At 46.6% G+C, this 18,710-nt stretch overlaps 2 protein-coding genes across 3 annotated transcripts in view; one reads left to right on the plus strand and one right to left on the minus strand.

Annotated features, from left to right (window-relative positions):
- Positions 1-12,101: 12,101 nt before the first annotated feature.
- On the minus strand, positions 12,102-17,633 carry DUSP18 (dual specificity phosphatase 18). 2 transcript variants are annotated; one of them, XM_004716718.2, is made up of 2 exons: positions 17,472-17,633; positions 12,102-12,918 (listed from the first exon to the last, which is right to left on the minus strand). In XM_004716718.2, exon 2 carries the CDS (start codon positions 12,849-12,851, stop codon positions 12,285-12,287), a length of 567 nt encoding a protein of 188 aa, XP_004716775.1. In that variant the 5' UTR covers positions 12,852-12,918; positions 17,472-17,633; the 3' UTR covers positions 12,102-12,284. The 2 variants fall into 2 exon arrangements, with proteins under 2 accessions (XP_004716775.1, XP_045145555.1); XM_045289620.1 differs by lacking the exon at positions 17,472-17,633 and adding an exon at positions 17,269-17,323.
- CUNH5orf52 (chromosome unknown C5orf52 homolog) overlaps positions 14,817-18,710 on the plus strand; it is a 9,790-nt gene continuing 5,896 nt past the window's right edge. Inside the window, 2 exon segments of the mRNA XM_045289553.1 lie at positions 14,817-14,910; positions 17,322-17,498. Coding sequence (XP_045145488.1) covers positions 14,817-14,910; positions 17,322-17,498 — 271 coding nt within the window.

Below are 18,710 nucleotides of genomic sequence, written 5' to 3' on the forward strand. Positions count from 1 at the left end.
CCCTTAACCCCACAGATTGGCGCCCATCACGTGGGGCTTGGTAGGAAAAGAACTCTTTTGAGTTAAATCCCGTGTAACAATTGTAACAATTGTACGGCCTCATCGGACAGAGAGAGTGAATCGGGAAAACTTTTTTGAAGTTTAATTTTTTGAGTGTGTTTTTAGTCCGAGTGAGATATGGGTCAGGCAAAGAGCAAAAATATGGGGTACAGTGTCACTCTTTGCCACCTCTTGAAGAAACAGAAGGTAAAGGTAACAGGTAAGAGAATGAAAGAGTTTCTTCAATTGGTAAAGAAATTTAATCCTTCTTTTCCGGAGTCAGGAACCTTTGATTTGGAGATCTGGGATAAGGTAGCCATTAACTTAAGAAAAGCTCACAGGGAAGGACAGAGCATACCCATGGAGACCTGGGCTGTGTGGGCGCAGATTAAAGAAGTGTTGGAGCTGCTGCAGGGAGAGAGAGTAAAAGAAGGAGACCAGCAGAACAGTGAGAAACCTCCAAACTATGCAGATTTAAATCAGGTGAGAAGCAGGCGAGATGAGTTTCAGGCAGATGAAAAAATTGTAAGTGTAGCTGAGAAGGCAAAGTTTGAACCAGGACATAGCGGAGTTGAACCATGTGCCCCACCTGAATATAGTGTGGAGAATCACAATACTATCAAGCAAGCCAGTGCTGGAGGAGAAGAGGTCAGATCCAAAGAAAAACAAGCTGAGAGATTTAACGTAGAAAGTGAGGCTAGGAAAATAAGAAGCAAAGAGTTAGGGAACAGAAAGGCACCTTTGATGTCAAGGATGGAGAAAAGTATAGCTCATGAAGCAGATTTAGAATTCAGAATGGCTTATCCCGTTAGAATTATAGACAGGGAGCCTGATGATCAGCATCCTGAAAGGAATCAAAAACGGCGTTATACTGCCTTTCCCTTCAAGCTGCTGAAAGATCTTAAGCAAGCAGTAGCTAGTTATGGTCCAGATTCAGCATTTGTAATTGGCATGGTCAAGAATATGGCAGATATGGATTATTGGATCCCAGCAGACTGGAAAGTTTTAACAAAAGGGTGTTTTTCCCCTTCAGAATCTTTGCAATTCCAGATGCTATGGAACGAGGCAGCTCAAGCTAGGGTGCTCAAAAATGTCTAGCCTGCTCTTTAGGGGTCGTTATGAGACAGCATCAACTCCATGGTAGTGAGTGAGTTAGTGGGCTGATTGGGTTCGGCCTCAGGGTCTCCCCTCACATGGCAGTCAAGATGTTGGTGGCCAGGGCTGTGGTCATTAGAATAAGGAGACCAGGTTTTAACATTGGTAAAGCGGGACACCATGGATAAAACTCATATCCTGGCGAAATAGCCACATGGTAACCGAAAACCATCTACCCTAGCTTGTCGTGCATTCTTTCCAAAAATCGGGACTTTTTTCAAACACCACGGGACGTGGGAAAAATTGTTAAAAATCGGGACTGTCCCACCGAAAGCGGGACGTGTGGTCACCTTACATTAGAAGCCCTGCAGGCTGGGGCTAGAGGGTTTACTCCTAAAATGGGTCACCCCATTGCTTGCCACGTGGGCCTTCCATCTTCAGCGCTCTCATGCCATGGAGTTGGTTTCCACCAGATTGTGTGATCCAAGAGGGCAGGGAGCCACAATAACCTCGTAATCTAATCCCAGCCATCACATGCTGTCATTTTGCAATGCCTTATTAGTTACACAGGTCAGCTGTATTCCATCTGCTCCTTCCCACACTGACTACACAAGGGCATGAGACCAGGAGGAGGGGTCTGTGGAGGCCACCGCTGAGGCGGCCCACCACATCACTCACTGCCATGGGGTCGATTCTGACTCAAAATGACCCAACAGGACAGAGTCGAATGCCCCCTCCCCCTGGGTTTCCAAATCTGTCACTCTTTATGGGAGGACAAAGCCTTATTTTTCTCCCGAGGAGCGGCTGGTCGTTTTGCACTGTGGACCTTTCAGCTAGCAGCCCCACCAATAACCAACTATGCTACCAGGGCTCCTTGGCTACCACATTAAGTGACTGTTGAGTGCTTAGGGCACCGAGAAAGTAGTCTGGGTACTTCCTGCAGGGTCAGATCTTGACAGCCATACCTTAGCCTCTTCCCGAACCTGTGCTGCGCAAGCCTGGCCCACGGCAGGCACTTTACGGCTGTTGCTCCGTGAGAAGGATGGAAGTAGCTTTCCTTTCTCTCCATGGCAGGCATTAGAGGTCCTGGGTGTTCTCCAAGCCTACCCAGACTCTCTCGATCCATCCACTTAAATGGACCTGCTTTTCTTCCCACTGTTCGTTGAGCCTTCTGCCACCTCCTCTGTAGACCTCAACTCCCCGTGTTCTCCTAAGCATTGCCAGTGCCTGGCAGCACCTGCTTCCTGTATTTCATCTTCATCAGCAAGTGCTTCAATTCTTCCACGCTTTCAGCAAGCAAGGTTGTATCTGCAGATCACAGATTGTTAATAAGTTTTCCTCCGATCCCAGTGCCGAATTCTTCTTCCTATAATCCAGTTTCTCTTATCGTTGGATCAGCATACAGACTGAATAACTATGGTGAGAGGATACACCCTGATGCACACTTTTTCCAATTGTGAACGATGCAGTATAGCTCCTGTTCTGCTCACACAACTGTCTTTTGATCCATGTACAAGTTCCACAGGAGCACAATGAACTATTTTGAAATTCCCATTCTTCTCAAAGTTATCTGAAGTTCCTTATGATCCTCGCAGTTGAATGCCTTGGCAGAGTTAATAGAACCAAAGTAAACATCTTTCTGATAGTTTCTGCTTTGAGCCAAGATCCAGCTGACCTCAGCAACACTCTTCCTTGATCCGCCTTCTGAATCTGGCCTGAACCTCTGGTAGCTCCCTGTCAATGTACTGCTGTCAGCAAAATGTTATGTGCATGCACTGTAACTGTGTTGTTCTTTTGAGATTCTGTTGGGAGGACGGTCCATATGTTCTGACCCCCATGTCCAGCTTCTGCCTAGGTGATGCAGATCTTCAACCCAGAGGCGGAAGCTAATGGATTCTTAAGGCTTTTGGATTTCATATCCAGGATAAGAGGGTTCATGGTCAAGAGATACCTGCCCTGGGTCTTGCAATGAGATCACCATCTTTGTTAGTCTGGGTGGACTAGAGAAAAAAAATCCATAGACACTCATATGTGTATAAGAAAGAGTTTGATATAAAAGAGCAGTTGAACATTGAGAAAACATCCCAGCCTAGTCCAGATCAAGTACATAAGTCCAATATTAGCCCACGTCAGCACTGGCAGGGGTCTCCACGTGGCTTCTCTGGCTCCAGAGGTCTGGCTCCATCAGCCTCTCTCCATGTATCTTCTCCATGGGGACGTCTCGCAGGGAGTGAGCATGTGGCTTGCCTCCAGCCAGCTATTTTTCTCCTTAGTGCCTCCAAATGAGGTCATCAAGTTACTACCTGGTTGACAGGCTAGACTCTACCCCTTCACTCTGAATCCTCAAATTGACACCGGATTATGTAACTACCACACCATCTCAGTAGAGGTCTTTCGACATGTTTCCTGGGTCACATCCCCACTTATTTGACAGGGTTTTATGAAGTCCACGGCCATGCTTACAACCCCACTGGATTTACCAGACTTCCCACCCATTGGCCTGTGATCTTCCTGCATTCGGCATCATTGGTGTGTCTTGTGAACTTGAAGAGGACTTTATAGATTGGTATTGGAGTCGATTCCATCTCAGTGGCTCCACAGGACCTTCTCAAACCAAAATTGACATTAACTGATTTAAATTCATCAAAACAAATGTGTACCCTTTCAGGGTATAGGCCTTTGTCCCTGTTCCAAGCTAAGGATGAACAGACTGTTAGGTAGTAAGGACTGTGTTATTCACTCGATTGTAGGATTGCATAAAAAAATCTAGCTTGAAGTTCTTCCACCTAGATTGTCTGAGGAAGGAGCTACTCTCTGCTGCATCTGAAGACAGTGAACTGTTGGGGAAGAGGTCTTGGACCCTCTCAAGGGTCCAAGGGCCCAATGGCAAACCTTTTAAAAAAATCATTTTATTAGGGGCTCATACAACTCTTATCACAATCCATACACACATCGATTGTGTAAAGCGCATTTGTACATTCATTGCCCTCATCATTCTCAAAACATTTCCTCTCCACTTAAGCCCCCGGCATTAGGTCCTCAATTTTCCCCTCCCTCCCTGCTGCCCCCTCCCTCATGAACCCTTGATAGTTTATAAGTTGTTATTTTGTCATACCTTGCCCTGTCCGACGTCTCCCTTCACCCACTTTTCGGTTGTCCGTCCCCCAGGGAGGAGGTCACATATAGTTCCTTGTAATCGGTTCCCTCTTTCCTACCCACTCTCCCTCTACCCTCCCTGTTTCGCCACTCACACCACTGGTCTTGTAGGGCTCATCCGCCCTGGATTCCCTGTATTTTCAGTTCCTATCTGGACCAGTGTACATCCTCTGGTCTAGCCAGACTCCAATGGCAAACCTTTGATCACTCTGGTCCTGAGACATATTAAGAAAAAAACTGGATTTTTTTTTTTTTTTCATTTTTAAAGATGGCTTTGAGGAATTTCCCTAAGCCAACACATATAGGGCCAGTCACACCCCACATCCAGTTACCAGACTAACTTGGGGCATATTATAATAAATAGCCTGCATCATTTTCATTTTTTTTTTTACTCTGCCTATAGCAACTGGATTAATAATTACCTAGGGGAGTGGCAGGGAAAGGGGAGCTAACAACAAGGAGTACAAAAAGAAAATTATGCAAAATTGGGCATTTATAGAGTTCTAAATACAGGCATGTACATATGTAAATATATTTATATATGATGATGGGGAAACAGACCTATGTGCATTTATTTGTAGGTTTAGTGTTAAGGTAGCAGATGGACATTGGGCCTCCACTCAAGTACTCCCTCAATGCAAGAACACTTTGTTCTATTAAACTGGCATTCCATGATATGCTTACCTTCCCAATACAATCACCGAAGACAAAGCGGGTGCATAAGCAAATGTGGTGAAGAAAGTTGATGGTGCCTGGCTATCAAAACATATAGCATCTGGGGTCTTAAAGGTTTGAAAGTAAGCAAGCGGCCATATAGCTCAGAAGCAACAAAGCCCACATGGAAGAAGCATACCAGCCTGTGTGCTCATGAGGTGTTGAGGGGATCAGGTATCAAAGAACAAAAAATGATCATTGTGAATGAGAGGGAGTGCGGAATGGAGACCCAAAGCCCATCTGTAGGCAACTGGACATCCCCTCACAGAAGGATCGTGGGGAGGAGATGAGCCAGTCAGGGTGCAGGATAGCACTGATGAAACATATAACTTTCCTCTAGTTCTTTAATACTTCCTCCCCCCCACTATCATGATCCCAATTCTACCTTACAAATCCAGTTAGACCAGAGGATGTACACTGGATAAAAAACAAATACATAAAATAATTTTCTAGAATTAAAAAAAAAATCCAGGATAGATAAACCCCGCAGGACCAATAATGAGAGTAGCGATACCAGGAGGGGAAGGGGAAGGGGAAGGTGTGGGAGAAAGGGGGAACCGATCACAATGATCTACATATAACCTCCTCCCTGGGGGACGGACAACAGAAAAGTGGGTGAAGGGAGGCATCAGACTGTGTAAGACATGAAAAAATAATAATTTATAAATATAAGTTCATGAGGGAGGAGGGAGCAGGGAGGGAGAGGAAAAAATGAGGAGCTGATACCAAGGGCTCAAGTAGAAAGCAAGTGTTTTGAGAATGATGATGGCAACAAATGTACAAATGTACTTGACACAATGGATGTATGTATGGATTGTGATAAGAGTTGTCCGAGCTCCCAATAAAATGATTTTTTTTAAAAAAGATCCAAAATTGATTGTGGTGATGATTACACAAGTATTCTTGATATGATTGAATGATTAAATTACTATATATACTTGTGTATAAGCCGAGTTTTTCAGCACATTTTTAATGCAGTTTTTGTGGTAAAATTACCCTGTTTCCCTGAAAATAAGACAGTGTCTTATATTAATTTTTGCTCCCAAAGATGCACTAGGTCTTATTTTCAGGGGCTGTCTTATTTTTCCATGAAGAAGAATACGGTACACATCTACTGTTTATTGTTTTATTAAAAGAGACCTTGTACTTCCTGTCTGCTCCCGCTGCGCTGCAGCCAGCAGTGAGCTGTGTGCAGGTGCCTGCTGCTACGGTCCAGAGTCCAGCGTTATGGTAGCTTTGGGGGCCTTATTTTTGGGGGTGTTTTTTTTTTGGGGGTGCCTTATATTTCAGCGAGAGGCAAAACTGTAAGTAGGTCTTATTTTCAGGGGATGTCTTACTTTCGGGGAAACAGGGTAGGTGCCTTGGCTGATATTTGGCTCAGGTTATACTCAAGCATATACGTAATTTGATATGTGAAGTATATGCCAATAAAACTATTTTTTAAAATGGAATGGAGACAGTAATTTACAATAGTAGTATAAAAATGAAATAATTAGGAAAAAATTAAGAAAAGCAGCGCAAAGCTTATAATTGGAAAACTATACAACATTCTTGGAAGAACTGAAAGATCTAAGTAATCGGAAAACTGTCTGAAACTCATGAATAAGGAAACTGAACGTTGTTAAGATGGTAATACTCCCAAACAAATCTTCCGGTTCAGTGCATCCCTTTGACACTTCCAACTGACTTCTTAGTAGAAATTGACTAGCTGACTCTAAAATTGCAAGTACCCAAAATAGACGATACAATTTTGAGAACGAATAACAAATTAGGAGATTTGTCACTTTAAAAACTTACTATAAAACGATGGTTGAGAAGTGGTGAAAGTAGTCTTGCTCCTGATCTTAAACCTGATGTTAGCTGTAGGTTTTTGTTTTGATTCATGATTTTTTCATAAATGTCCTTTTTCAGGTTGAGAAAGTGCCCTTCTGTTCCTGGTTTGTTGATACACACACACACACAGACACAGACACGTACCCCCCTCAAAAAATCCCGGAATGCCACCCCCCCAAAGTTATGTATTTAAATTTTTTTACACAACTTTATCATCTTCAAAGTACTCTCCATTACACTTAATACATCTGTCAAATATGCGATTTTATTCTTGGAAATATTTTTCAAACTCATCTGTTTGGATGGCTGACAGCACCTCCCTCGTTGTTTTTCGTCACCTCTTCTACCTGGTCAAATCGCTGTCCTTTCACGTCCCTCTTCACTCACAGAAACAAAAAGAAGTTACATGGAGTGAAGTCAGGTGAGTACGCTGCTTGGGGCAAGAGAGACATGCTGGTTTGTTTGTTTGTTTTGCCCAAACCTGGTGCACTGGATGGCTGCGTGAGCAGGTGCGTTGTTGTGGTGGCAAAACCAGTCCCCCATTTGCCACAAATCAGGCCTTTTTTGTTGCAAACTCCAACCAAGGAATAAACCAGATTTGCCAATAGAAGTTCAATTGATCAGATGGGGACAAAAGTCTTTGTGGGGAACAGAAGGATTTCTATTAAGTTGTCTCCCCAAAATATGTACCAAACTTAGTTGCTTAAGAGTGACTGTACAATGGGTGATCAGCGAAAGTAGGTCAGAGGTTATTCTCCTTAACATCAGCCATCTATAGTGGCTAAGACTATTAGTCTGACTCACCCTAAATAAGACCCACTCCCTTCTGATAAGGATAATGGTGGTCTGTTTACTTGCAGGAGATACCAGAGAGGGCAGACCCGCCCAAGGGTGACCAAGGTTAGATAGTTATTATCAGCTGTCTAGATCAAGCAGACACCACTGTTTATTCCACAACCAATGTGGGCACACGCCTAGGTGATTCCCCTCCTATTGATTGTATTGCTTATGTTACTACCCCTCCTGGTGACTCAGGTTATTGTCCCCTATCAGGGAACTTGCATGCCTCCCAGAATAGTAATTGTCTGTTTTATTATGTGAGACATTAGAGTGATCAAACTTGTTCTAGAATGAATTGTATTGCCCCTTTCTGTGATGTATGACTCTGTAATCAAATATGATGCGTGGTTAGCAATAAATAAAGAGGCTGCATGGTTCTCGGAGGAGTGGCTGGCCGAGGGTGGTTGGAGAAGGTGACTAAGGAGGACCAAGCGGCGGCTTCTTCTCTGACGACTGAGCCCCCTCCATGAGGACCATCAAGCCTAGCTGAGGTGAGCTATGCTACCATGAATTGCGTCTGACTCCATTACTTGACTCCATCCTTTAACTCTCATGCGCTCTATGACTTTACTATAATCTCTACTTATTATCGCTGTACAATTGCGCCTACCGAACCTGTGATGTTTTGTGGGGTTCCCTCTTCCCCTTAACCCCACAGTCTTAATGCAACATAACATGATTTGAGACTGGGAAAATGCAGTCATGCGTGCCATCCCTCAGGAGGCTCCTTACAGACCCAGCTTGGTTCTTCTCCAATGTCTTCTCTTGGAGTTGTACCTGATTTTATTACCGGTTTTCATTCGAATCCATTGGGGGAATGGGCCGATTCTGCTTGTTTCTTAGCCAGGAATCTCTAGATCCTGAAAGTCTTATGAGATGACATGACGAAGTCGGATCAACACCACACTCAGGATGGCAGAGAAACTGAGAGAACTGTATCTTCCTTTTCCATTCAGCTCCAAATATTTCCTGACTTCCCTTTTTAGTTCTGATTTGAATCACTGGTTGTTTAAAAGTGTGTTTTACTTAATTTTGTATGAGAGAAACTCATATGTGTGCATTCACGTTTTCTTCCTGGTAGACATGGCTAATTTTATTCCAATGTGGTTGAAGAACATCTTTTTATAATTTCTATCCTTTCAGATGTATTGCTGTTTGGTGTCTACCCAGTTGGTGTCTATCATAGAAAATTGTTCTATGTGCACTTGAAAAGAATATTTCTGCCAGCCCCCGCCCCCCTTTAAGCCATTTTATTATGAATTAGGTTAATGCTTACAGAGGAGGTCATCAGCCTTCTATTCAGCAATTCATACATTTTGTTTCAACTCACCCAGTGTATTCCATCAATATTACCATGACCTATTCTGCTTCCTCCTGAGGTTTCTTGTTCCTGATACTCCGTCTTTCCTAACCCTCTTAAGTTTGTCCGGGTGTGCTGTCATCACTGTTATTCTCCATTTATCTCTAGCTGCTAATATCCTTGGCAATGGCTGCACAGAACCCACCGACACAATTCATGAGTAAAGGGTTTATTAAGGAAGTTAACAGGTTGTAATGACAATGCGGAATGCTCAAGATTGTTTACCAGGGCATGTTACAAAGTTCTTTCAGGTCTGCTAATAAATGCCCCAAAGGACATATCACTCCATAGTAAGCCTCAGTCTGATGGGAGTGAGTATAGATAATTAAAAAATGTATTTAAAGAAATGCCTTTTAAAATGCTTTTAAATCAAACTCCTCATATAGGTTTGCTGCAAAAGGGCTGCTCTTGTGTGGGCTCTGCCATGCTGTCTCAGGCTGAGTTCACGCTGATCCTGACATTTTGTGGGTCAATGTTTCCATCTAATAAGAGAACATCAGTCTAGTTCAGTGATTTTAATTATCCCATGTGCACAAGGGGGGGAGCTGAATTTGGAAAATTGGCATTCAACCTCCACTTGGCTCTGGATCATTTGTGCTTTTGTCAGTTTATGTGGGGTCTAAATAATTCTGGGTTCTGTGCTGGTAGGTGGGGCCCCTGACTTACAAACTTGGCAAGTGCTCTATGGATCCCAGTGGTGAACTGGTTCTCAGAGTGACTAAAACAAGGCGCTTGAGGGGAGCTGGAAATGTGTTCCCCCACTATTACACACAAGGGGATTTCTGACAAGGCTGGGAATTCTAGGCTTTTGAGGCTGGGTAAGAAAGGATCTGGAGCCTTTGTGCTTTTTTTAAAGACACAAGATGATCTTTTGGAAGGCATATTGCAAACACAGAAGCCCTAATGGCACAGTGGGTTAAGCGCTGGGCAGTTTGAACCTACCGGCCACTCCGTGGAAGTGCTGAAGTAGTCTGCGGCTGTAAAGATTGATAGCCCACAACCCCGCGAGCTGTCCTACTCTGCCAGAGTGCTGCCGAGTTGGACTTCGTGGCAGTGGGTTTGGCTTTGTTACTTGGTTTTGTGAACATTCAAGGTTGTGCACAGTTGGGGAAATGCTGTTGTGAGGACACATGTGTTGATACCCAACCAGTAGGGCTTACATGAAGCACTATGGGACCGTGCAATCCTCACAACTACCTTGTAGAGGTGGGCTCTTGTTACTGTGACAGGTGCGGCAAGTGAGTCTGAGGCCCCAAGTCACATGGAGATGGGCCTAGGTCCTCGTGTGTCCCAGCGAGGGAGACTAAAGGGTGGTGGGGCCCACAAAGAGCATCTTCAGACCTTGCCCTATAGAACAACACTCAAAATTGAAAACATTAGAAAATCTTTGTACAAAGCAAATGCATTCTTTCAAAAGGGTCATCTGTGTACATCCAATAGGGCCAAGGCAGTTGGAGAATAGCCTGAGGCCCCCTCGGGACTCCAGAAGTGCCACTAACGGCCATCTGTCCAGTTGGCAGGTACTTCCTGTAAGCGGCATTAACACAATAGAAAACCTCACTGCCCTCGAGCCCATTCTGACTCATGGAGACCCCATGGGGCAGGGTAGAACTGCCCCTGTGGGTTTGCCAGACTAACTCTTTATGGAGAAGCCTAAGGCCCCCCTCTCGTGTGGCGGCGGAGGTGCCATCCTGTTTTAGGTTCTGGTTTTGCATTTGAAACCGAATTCAACCTTGCGTCTGGCTAGACCAGAGGATGTACACTGGTACAGATAGGAACTGGAAACACAGGGAATCCAGGGTGGATGAGCCCTACAGGACCAGTGGTGTGAGTGGCGATACTGGGAGGGTAGAGGGAGAGTGGGTAGGAAAGAGGGAATAGATTACAAGGATCTATATGTGACCTCCTCCCTGGGCGATGGACAACAGAAGAGTGGGTGAAGGGAGACGTCGGACAGGGCAAGATATGACAAAATAACAATTTATAAATTATTAAGGGTTCATGAGGGAGTGGGGAGCGGGGAGGAAAGGGAAAAATGAGGAACTGATGCTAGGGGCTTAAGTGGAGAGGAAATGTTTTGGGAATGAAGAGGTCAATGAACGTACAAATGTGCTTAACACAACTGATGTACGTATGGATTGTGATAAGAGTTGTATGAGCCCCTAATAAAACTATTAAAAAGAAATACATGAACAAATTATTTTTTTTAATATTAAAAAAAAGAATGAGGTGAATTAGTTCATGAGTTAGTCGGCCCAGAGAGCCGCAGGGGGTTGGGTGCTAATCGCAGATCCAATGGAGCTGGGGGCCACCATGCCTCCCTCTTACTTTGGCCAGGTCCCAGCAGCCATGATCTGCCACTCACAGTGCGGAACACTTACTTTCATCCTTGTCATGTATTGATTATGTCCGCCCAAAATATGTGTCACCTTGGTTGGGCCATGACCCTGTGGTTTGCAAGCTACCTAATGATGTAACCATCACATAATATGATCTGATGAGCTCTGCCGATCAGTTGCAAGTGGCAGCCCCCCAAATCAAAACCCACTGCCTTCAAGTTGATCCCAACACATAGCAACCCTATAGAGGAGAACTGCCCCTGTGGGTTTCCAAGACTAACTATGATAACACAAAGTCGTGTCTTTCTCCCTTGGAGTGGCTAGTGGTTCCGAGCTGCTGACAGTGTAACCGCAATGCCACCTACCAGCTCCAATGTTTTTTTGGTAAGTGGGTTGCAACACCCTTAATCAAGTCACAGGCCTGCTCTAATATAAAAGGAGTTTTCTTTGGGGGTGTGGCCGGCCTCACCTTTTACCTTACAAGAGAGAAAAAAAAATAAAGCGCCACAAGCAGAAAAAGTGGGATGACCAGTAACACCAAGACAGACTGGAGCAGAGCTTGTCTCGGGCCGGAGTCCCTATGCGGAGAAACTCCTAGCCCCGAGCCGACAGAGAAAGACTTCCTGGAGCTGCACCCTGAACTGAACTTCTAGTCTCGATTCAGAGAATACATCTGTGAAAGCCATCTTCTTGGGGTATTTTTCTTACGGCAGCATGAGAACGAGTTTATCATCTATTATTTATTGAATTTAATCTTGCAGGATAATGGATGTGAGGTTCAAAACTGCAACAACTTTTCTCCTTTCCTTGCCCTTAGAAAAGGCACTGTCTGGTTTTTCTGAACCAACCCAAGTGGAAGGTTCAAGCTCCGGTCCACAGCAGGTCGGTACCTCTGCCCCGGGGCTGGCTCACAGTGGGATCATCAGCTGCACCTCCTTCTCGTAGATGTCAGGGATCATACCCAGAGGGGAGCTGACCATGTGCACAGTGTTCTTGCCGAACAGCTGGAACTCGTAGTGGATGAGCTGCTCCCAGAAGCCACTGTTGGGCCGGATGATGGGTCGGCATGACTTGGCCCACACGTGGGCATCCAGCAGCGACATGGCATGGTACTTCATGAGGTAGGCAAGGCATAAGGTGGCTGAGCGGCTGATGCCAGCGGCACAGTGCAGCAGCGTACGGCCCTGCTTCAATTCCACGGTGTGGATGTGGTCGGCGATGGGGTCAAAGAGGTCGCAGAGGCGTGAGATGGGGGAGTCGGCCACAGGCACCTGCGTGTACTGGATGCCCTCATAGCGGGTGTTCACCACCTCCGCCGAGATGTTGATGACTGTGGTGATCTGGTGGTGGGACAGCAGGAGCTTGTTGTTGGCAGCTGCACCACTACTGATGTACAGGCTGCTGGTGACCTGCGAGAGGCCGCTGACTGAGGGCTGCCGGAGCTGGACAGGGAAGGCACCCGGAGGCGCTGTCATCCAGGTGGCTCAACATTCAGTGGGGAGCGAGGGAGGCATCTTTCTGCTGGGCTGGGTCCTCAGTGAGCTGCAGAGAGCAAGGGAAAGCTTATGGGCAGGGGGCTGGCAGGCACCCCTGGGGATTTCTGGGTTCATTGAATGATTCCCCTATGGGTAGTCCTCTGACGTCCCTAGGGAGCTCATTAAAAATGTAGTTCCTTCACCCTTTTCCAGGACCACTCAGCCAGACCCTCAGGATGAGGAGCCGCACACTTCGGGTGTGTGTGTGTGTGTGTGTTGTGTGTGTGTCCTTGTATGCACAGCCTTACTGGGTCCCAAGCAAGCACCTGGCTCCTTAGCCTGTCTCTCAGCTGAACTGTGGTCAGATGCAGCCCTTTCTTGTCTTTTGTCAAAGTTTCTCCCCTTCCTTTAAGCTCCTCTAAGTGGGAACCACCCATACAGTCTTCCTCCTCAGCTTCCTCAGTTTATCACCAAATCACAGGGAAGGGTGCCAACCTCCACCCTCCACCCCCCACCCCTGTCTCAGCAGCCATCACTTGAAAAGACAGATGCACCCAGGTAAAATGGGCATTACATTACAAAGTCGCTATCTTCAACATGCTGACGTCCCTGACTGCTAAGGGTCCGGGAAGAGAGTGACTGACAAGTTCCTGGGGGAGGTGAGCCTCGGAGGCACCAACAAGAAACCAGGCCGAGGAGAGAGAGAAAGGGGGGCCTCACTAGAAGGATGTGGCCTGCTGTGGTGTGTAAGTAGGTAGGGCCGACTCCTGCCTTCTCAGAAACCCCGGCCCTTTCACCCTCTCCGATGGCAATGATGCTGCTAACAAAGGACCGCCTCACACGCTTCACAGGAAGAGGAGCATTGATTTGCCCTTAGCCCACACTTCTCAAGGCCAGCCGCAGTTCTCACCAGGACAAGCACATGAAGAGAGAGTTTTGTTCCCCTGTTTGGAGATACTGCGGGGGCTGCTCACTGTCAGGGGAGGACTGAGCTCCTCACGTTGCTGTCCAGGCCGTTAGGGCCTGGCTCCTGCTCAACCTGCCACATCTGACAAGCCTTGTCTCCTTCCCGAGGAGCACAATAGGCTGAGCCGCCTGAGTGACCCTCTGCCCTGTCTGGCCAAGGCCTTTACCTCTGCCACGCTCTCCATCCAGAGTCCCCTTTTCCCTCCATACCTATCCGATCCTGTTCCATTCTGATCTGTTCCATTCAGCCGAGGCACGAAGAAGACTAGGGAGCCGTGAGATCTGAGCCCAAAGGTCATTTCAAACGCCCAGGACCACATCCCTGCCCTGCCTCATTTGATAGGCTCCCTCTCTCCAGGCTTTAAGCCCTGGATGCTCTTCTTGCTAACGTTTACTGAGGCTCCGCACACTTTTGCCTTCACAGGTCCGAGTATTTGACTTGTGTCTGTCTCCCCAAGAAACCACGTGCACTGCTGGGCTATGACGATGTGCCCCTTCCTTCGCACTGGATCACCAGTGTCAAGTGGACACCCGTCAGTCGGTGCTTGATGAGTAGGAAAGGGCTTCCAAAACCTCATGGGAAGATGGAACTAAAAGAAGATGGGAAGTTTCCATAGACTTTTCGAAGCCCTCTCGTATTTGTTGAATGAAGGAATGGCACCTTCCAGTTAAGAAGTTTGAGACCAAGGACAAGTTCTGCCTTATTTCTCTACAGGTTCAGGAGGGAGTTCAGTGGGGAGTGGAGGTGATTACTTGGCTGCCAGCCAGGAAGGCCAGAGGCTGCACAGGCAAATCCTATCTTCCCAGAGTCAAATGCATCAGGAGAGCAGATGGGGCTGGTGTCCCAAAGGCCACAAAGGGACAGGAAAAAAGCCTCCAAACACCAGGAGTAAGAGTAAATGTGGAGGGACTTCTGGATTCTTAGCATCAGAAAACCCAGGGAGAAGGAGCCTTGGCGATCAACAGGAATACGGAAGCTTCCCATTTGTCAGCCACAAGATGTCTGGAGAGAAGAAACGGTTCGTGAGAGCCGCGTTCATGCTGCAGTCAAGTGGATTCCGACTCCAGGAGCCCCCACGAGTGCAGAGCGGAAGTGCTCTACGGGGCTTTCCGGGCTGTGGCCCTTACAGTAGTCCAGGCCTGTCTTCCGAGGTGCCTGGGAACAGGTTTGAACGGATATCTTTTATTCGTGTTTAACTGTTTATACCACTCAGGAACTCTGTGGGGGAAATGCCAGCCCACCCACAACTAACTGTGGGTTGCACTATAGGTTATACAGCAATGAGAGGGGGACAATCTAGGGATATACACGCAATAGGAAGAGGAGGGATTGGGGGCACACATGTGACAAGATGGGCGGATCCTAGATTCAGGATGGCAGCCTAACTTTGGATGTCACTGAGCAGGTTTGACCTGTTCTCTGGCTCAACTATAGAAACCATTATCAGTAGGGTATAAACCCCACCTACAGGAACCAAGCTAAGGATCTCAAGCTTTTAGGGAGAAGTAGCCCATTGTCCTTAACAGCAGGGAGCAGGGCCTACCTGTGGTGGGACCAGACAGTCTGGCAACAGACTGCCTTCAGGGAGGTAACTTGACAATCATTTACCATTTGCTGCAAGCAGTGTTCTAAGTCTAACATATATTTGGGGGAGACGACTTGGGAGAAATATTTCTGCTCCCCACAGAACTCCATATTTCTACTCATGCACAGAACTATTTGCCAGGCACTGTATGAAGATTTTGAGGATGCCAACACTTACAAGAAAGCCATTCTCCATACACAGGCCAAGGTCTACACTGATGAGGCAGACACTACACAAGCAACCACAACCAGGACCAAGCTGGAGAGAGGGATAGTGCTGACCCTAAGGCTTCTGAGAGGATGAAATGAGATAATCCAGGTCAGACTGGATGTCAACTGATGGTACCTATGTGGAGGTAGGGGCGGAGCCCACCCCGTCAATCAAGTGGAAGTTGATGATACTTTCTTGAGAGTGTGGCCTTTTGTATAAGAGTAAGAGACACTGGGAACTGCTCCTCTCTTGCCCTTTGCCTTCATCCTTGCTGGGACTCCGTGTCTCCTTCCAGTGACTCTGACAGCTGTTAGCACCTTGCCATGTTTTACCAACTTTGGATCCATGCAACTCTGCTTCCCGCTTCACCTCTGTGCGCCATCGGCCTGCAGCTACGTGAGTCTGAAGAGGGCATCGGATTTGAGTTGGACAGGGCTGGGCTGCCTGCTTGATATGAAATCAGTTCTCCATATAAAAATATAAAGTTCTTTCCTGTACATAGATGAGTGTCACTCAAGTGTTTAACGCAGGGCCTAGCACAAAGCAAGCTATGAACTTTAACTATTCTTGCTAGCGGGCCCTCTGGCACTACTGCTAAGTGCTGGGCTTCTAAGGAAATGGTTGGATGTCTGAACCCCTCAAGCCATTGGATGCTCCCCAAATGACTTGGTAAACTGCTCTCATAAAGATGACAGACCAGAAGACCCTATGGGGATAGTTATAGGGTGGCTTGGTGGATTACGCATTGGGCTGCTAACTGCAAGGTCAGCAGTTTGAACCCACAAGCTGACGTGTGGGAGAAAGAGGAGGCTTTCTGCGTCTGTAAAGATGTATAGCCTCAGGAACCGACAGGGGCCGTTCTACTCTGTCCTAGAAAGTCACTGTTAAGTCCAAATGGACTCAGCGGCAGTGAGTTTGAGTTTCTGTGCGGGGGTGGGGTGGTGGTGGTGGGGTGTGAACGGTTGTTCTAGGCTGGGGTGGGTGTTGCTAAGATCTTGCAAAGTGACATACAACGTTTAGCAGCAGTGGAGGGAGGTGGACAAACTGCGCCTCCCCAACAGCTGCTTCAACTCTTTATAGGCAGTGGTTCTCCACCTTCCTAATGCCATGACCCTTTCATACAGTTCCTCATGTGGTGGTGACCCCAACCATAAAATTATTTTCGTTGCTACTGCTATGAATCGTAAATATCTGATATGCAGGATGCACTTTGTTACAAATTGAGCATAATTAAAGCACAGTGCGTCATCACAAAACAATATGTAATTCTATATCGTGAAATAGGTATCACTAATGACAAATCAGTGACATTCTGTCTGAAGCATGGTGTGGCACGGGTAAGTCTTCACGTCTGTGGGCGTAACTGCATGTGGGCGGGTCCGCCTGGAGACGGACAGAGAGGTGTCTCGATTCCTAAGACCATGGGAAAGATGTGTTTTCCGCTGTAAAAGGAACATTTGACTCCCCAAAGGGGTCGCGACCCACAGGTTGAGAACCGCTGCTTTATAGCCTTGACTTTCCTCATCTGGCTTCAGCTTCGCAGTAACCGGCGGGGGTAATCGCCCCGTTTTGCATAGTGGGAAAGTGAGGCAGGGAGGGGAGAGGGCCTCGTGTCACACAGCGGAGCCCCGAAGCAGTTCTTTCGATCGCATTACCCGAAGGAAAAGTCGACAAACAACTGCGCATGCTCCTGAAATCCGGGTTCCAGGCGTGGAACAAAAGTCACCAGGTGATGAGCGTACGGCGCTGTGTCTAGGGGCGCGGGCCTGGCAGGCGGCCACCGGGTGGCCTTTCTTCGCCAAGACGTGTGACCTCGGCACCCACGGCAGCCGCCAGCCCGAGACCCTGACCCCCTTACCTCCTGGGCCGTTTCCTGGGCAGGCTGGTGGGCTCGTGGTGGAAGCAACCACACCAGGAAGTCGCCGCCGGGAGGAACCAGTCAGGCCAGGCTTCGGCGAAAGCCCGGCGTCGGCTGCTGGCGGCCCACCCACTTACTGGCTCACGGAGCACGCCAGACCCTGGCAATTTTGGTCCAGAGCCGACTTGGCTTCGCGGGGTCTCGTCCTTTTCTGATTGATCGATTTCACCCAGAATAATGTCTTCATGCTTCATAATGAAGCATATGTCAAGACGTCATTTACTTTACTGACTGAGGAGTATTCCATTGTATATACTGTGTGTACTCATGTATAAGCCAAGTTTTGCAGCACATTTTTAATGAAGTATTTTTTTGTAAAATTAGGTGCCTCTGCTGATATTTGGGTTGGCTTATATGGCATGTGACACATTTTCTTTTATTGATTCAACTGTTAATGGACATTTAGGTTTTCCCTGTTAGCTACTGTGAGTTCTACTGCAAGATCATTAGTGTACTTATTTATTTTTCAGTCTCTGCTTTCCAAAATGTTTGGTATTTACCTCAGTAGAATTTCTTGGTCATATGGCAGATTTATATTTAGTCTTTTGAGAAAATATCACATTGTTTTCCACAATAACTGTACCATTTTTCATTCTCATTAGTAATTACTAAGGGTTCACAGCTTAAGGGCCCTATTGCAGGGCATACACAGACTGCCAAGTATAATAAAGGAAGCACACACAGAAGAAGACAAAATAGATGACTGGGGCATGCTGAAATCACATCACTCAAACACACGAAAGGCTTCATCAAAAGAGTAAAATAAGAGCCCATAGATTGGGAAATTTTTATTAACCAATGACACATTGAACAAGGGTCTAATTGCCAAAATCTACAGAACTCTAAAACAGTTCAATAAGAAAATAACAAACGACCCAATTAAGAAATGGGAAGAAGACATGAACAGACAGTTCACCAAATATTAAGTCCAAATGGCTAACACACACAAATGCTCATGGTCACGAGGCTTCTGGGAGATGCGAATTAAAACCACAATGAGATACCACGTTACACCCACGATGTTAGCCCAGTGCAAAAACAGAAAACAACAAATGTTGGAGATGTTGTGAGCAAATGGAAGTCATAGACACTCTTGGTGGGCTTGTACATATGTACAACCCCTATGGAAAATGTGTGAGAATACTTAAAGGAACCTGCAATTGAAATCCCATATGATCC

Source organism: Echinops telfairi, unplaced genomic scaffold, assembly GCF_000313985.2.
Source record: "Echinops telfairi isolate 266 unplaced genomic scaffold, ASM31398v2 ScPeMD7_29;HRSCAF=101, whole genome shotgun sequence".
Classification (NCBI taxonomy): Eukaryota; Metazoa; Chordata; class Mammalia; order Afrosoricida; family Tenrecidae; genus Echinops; species Echinops telfairi.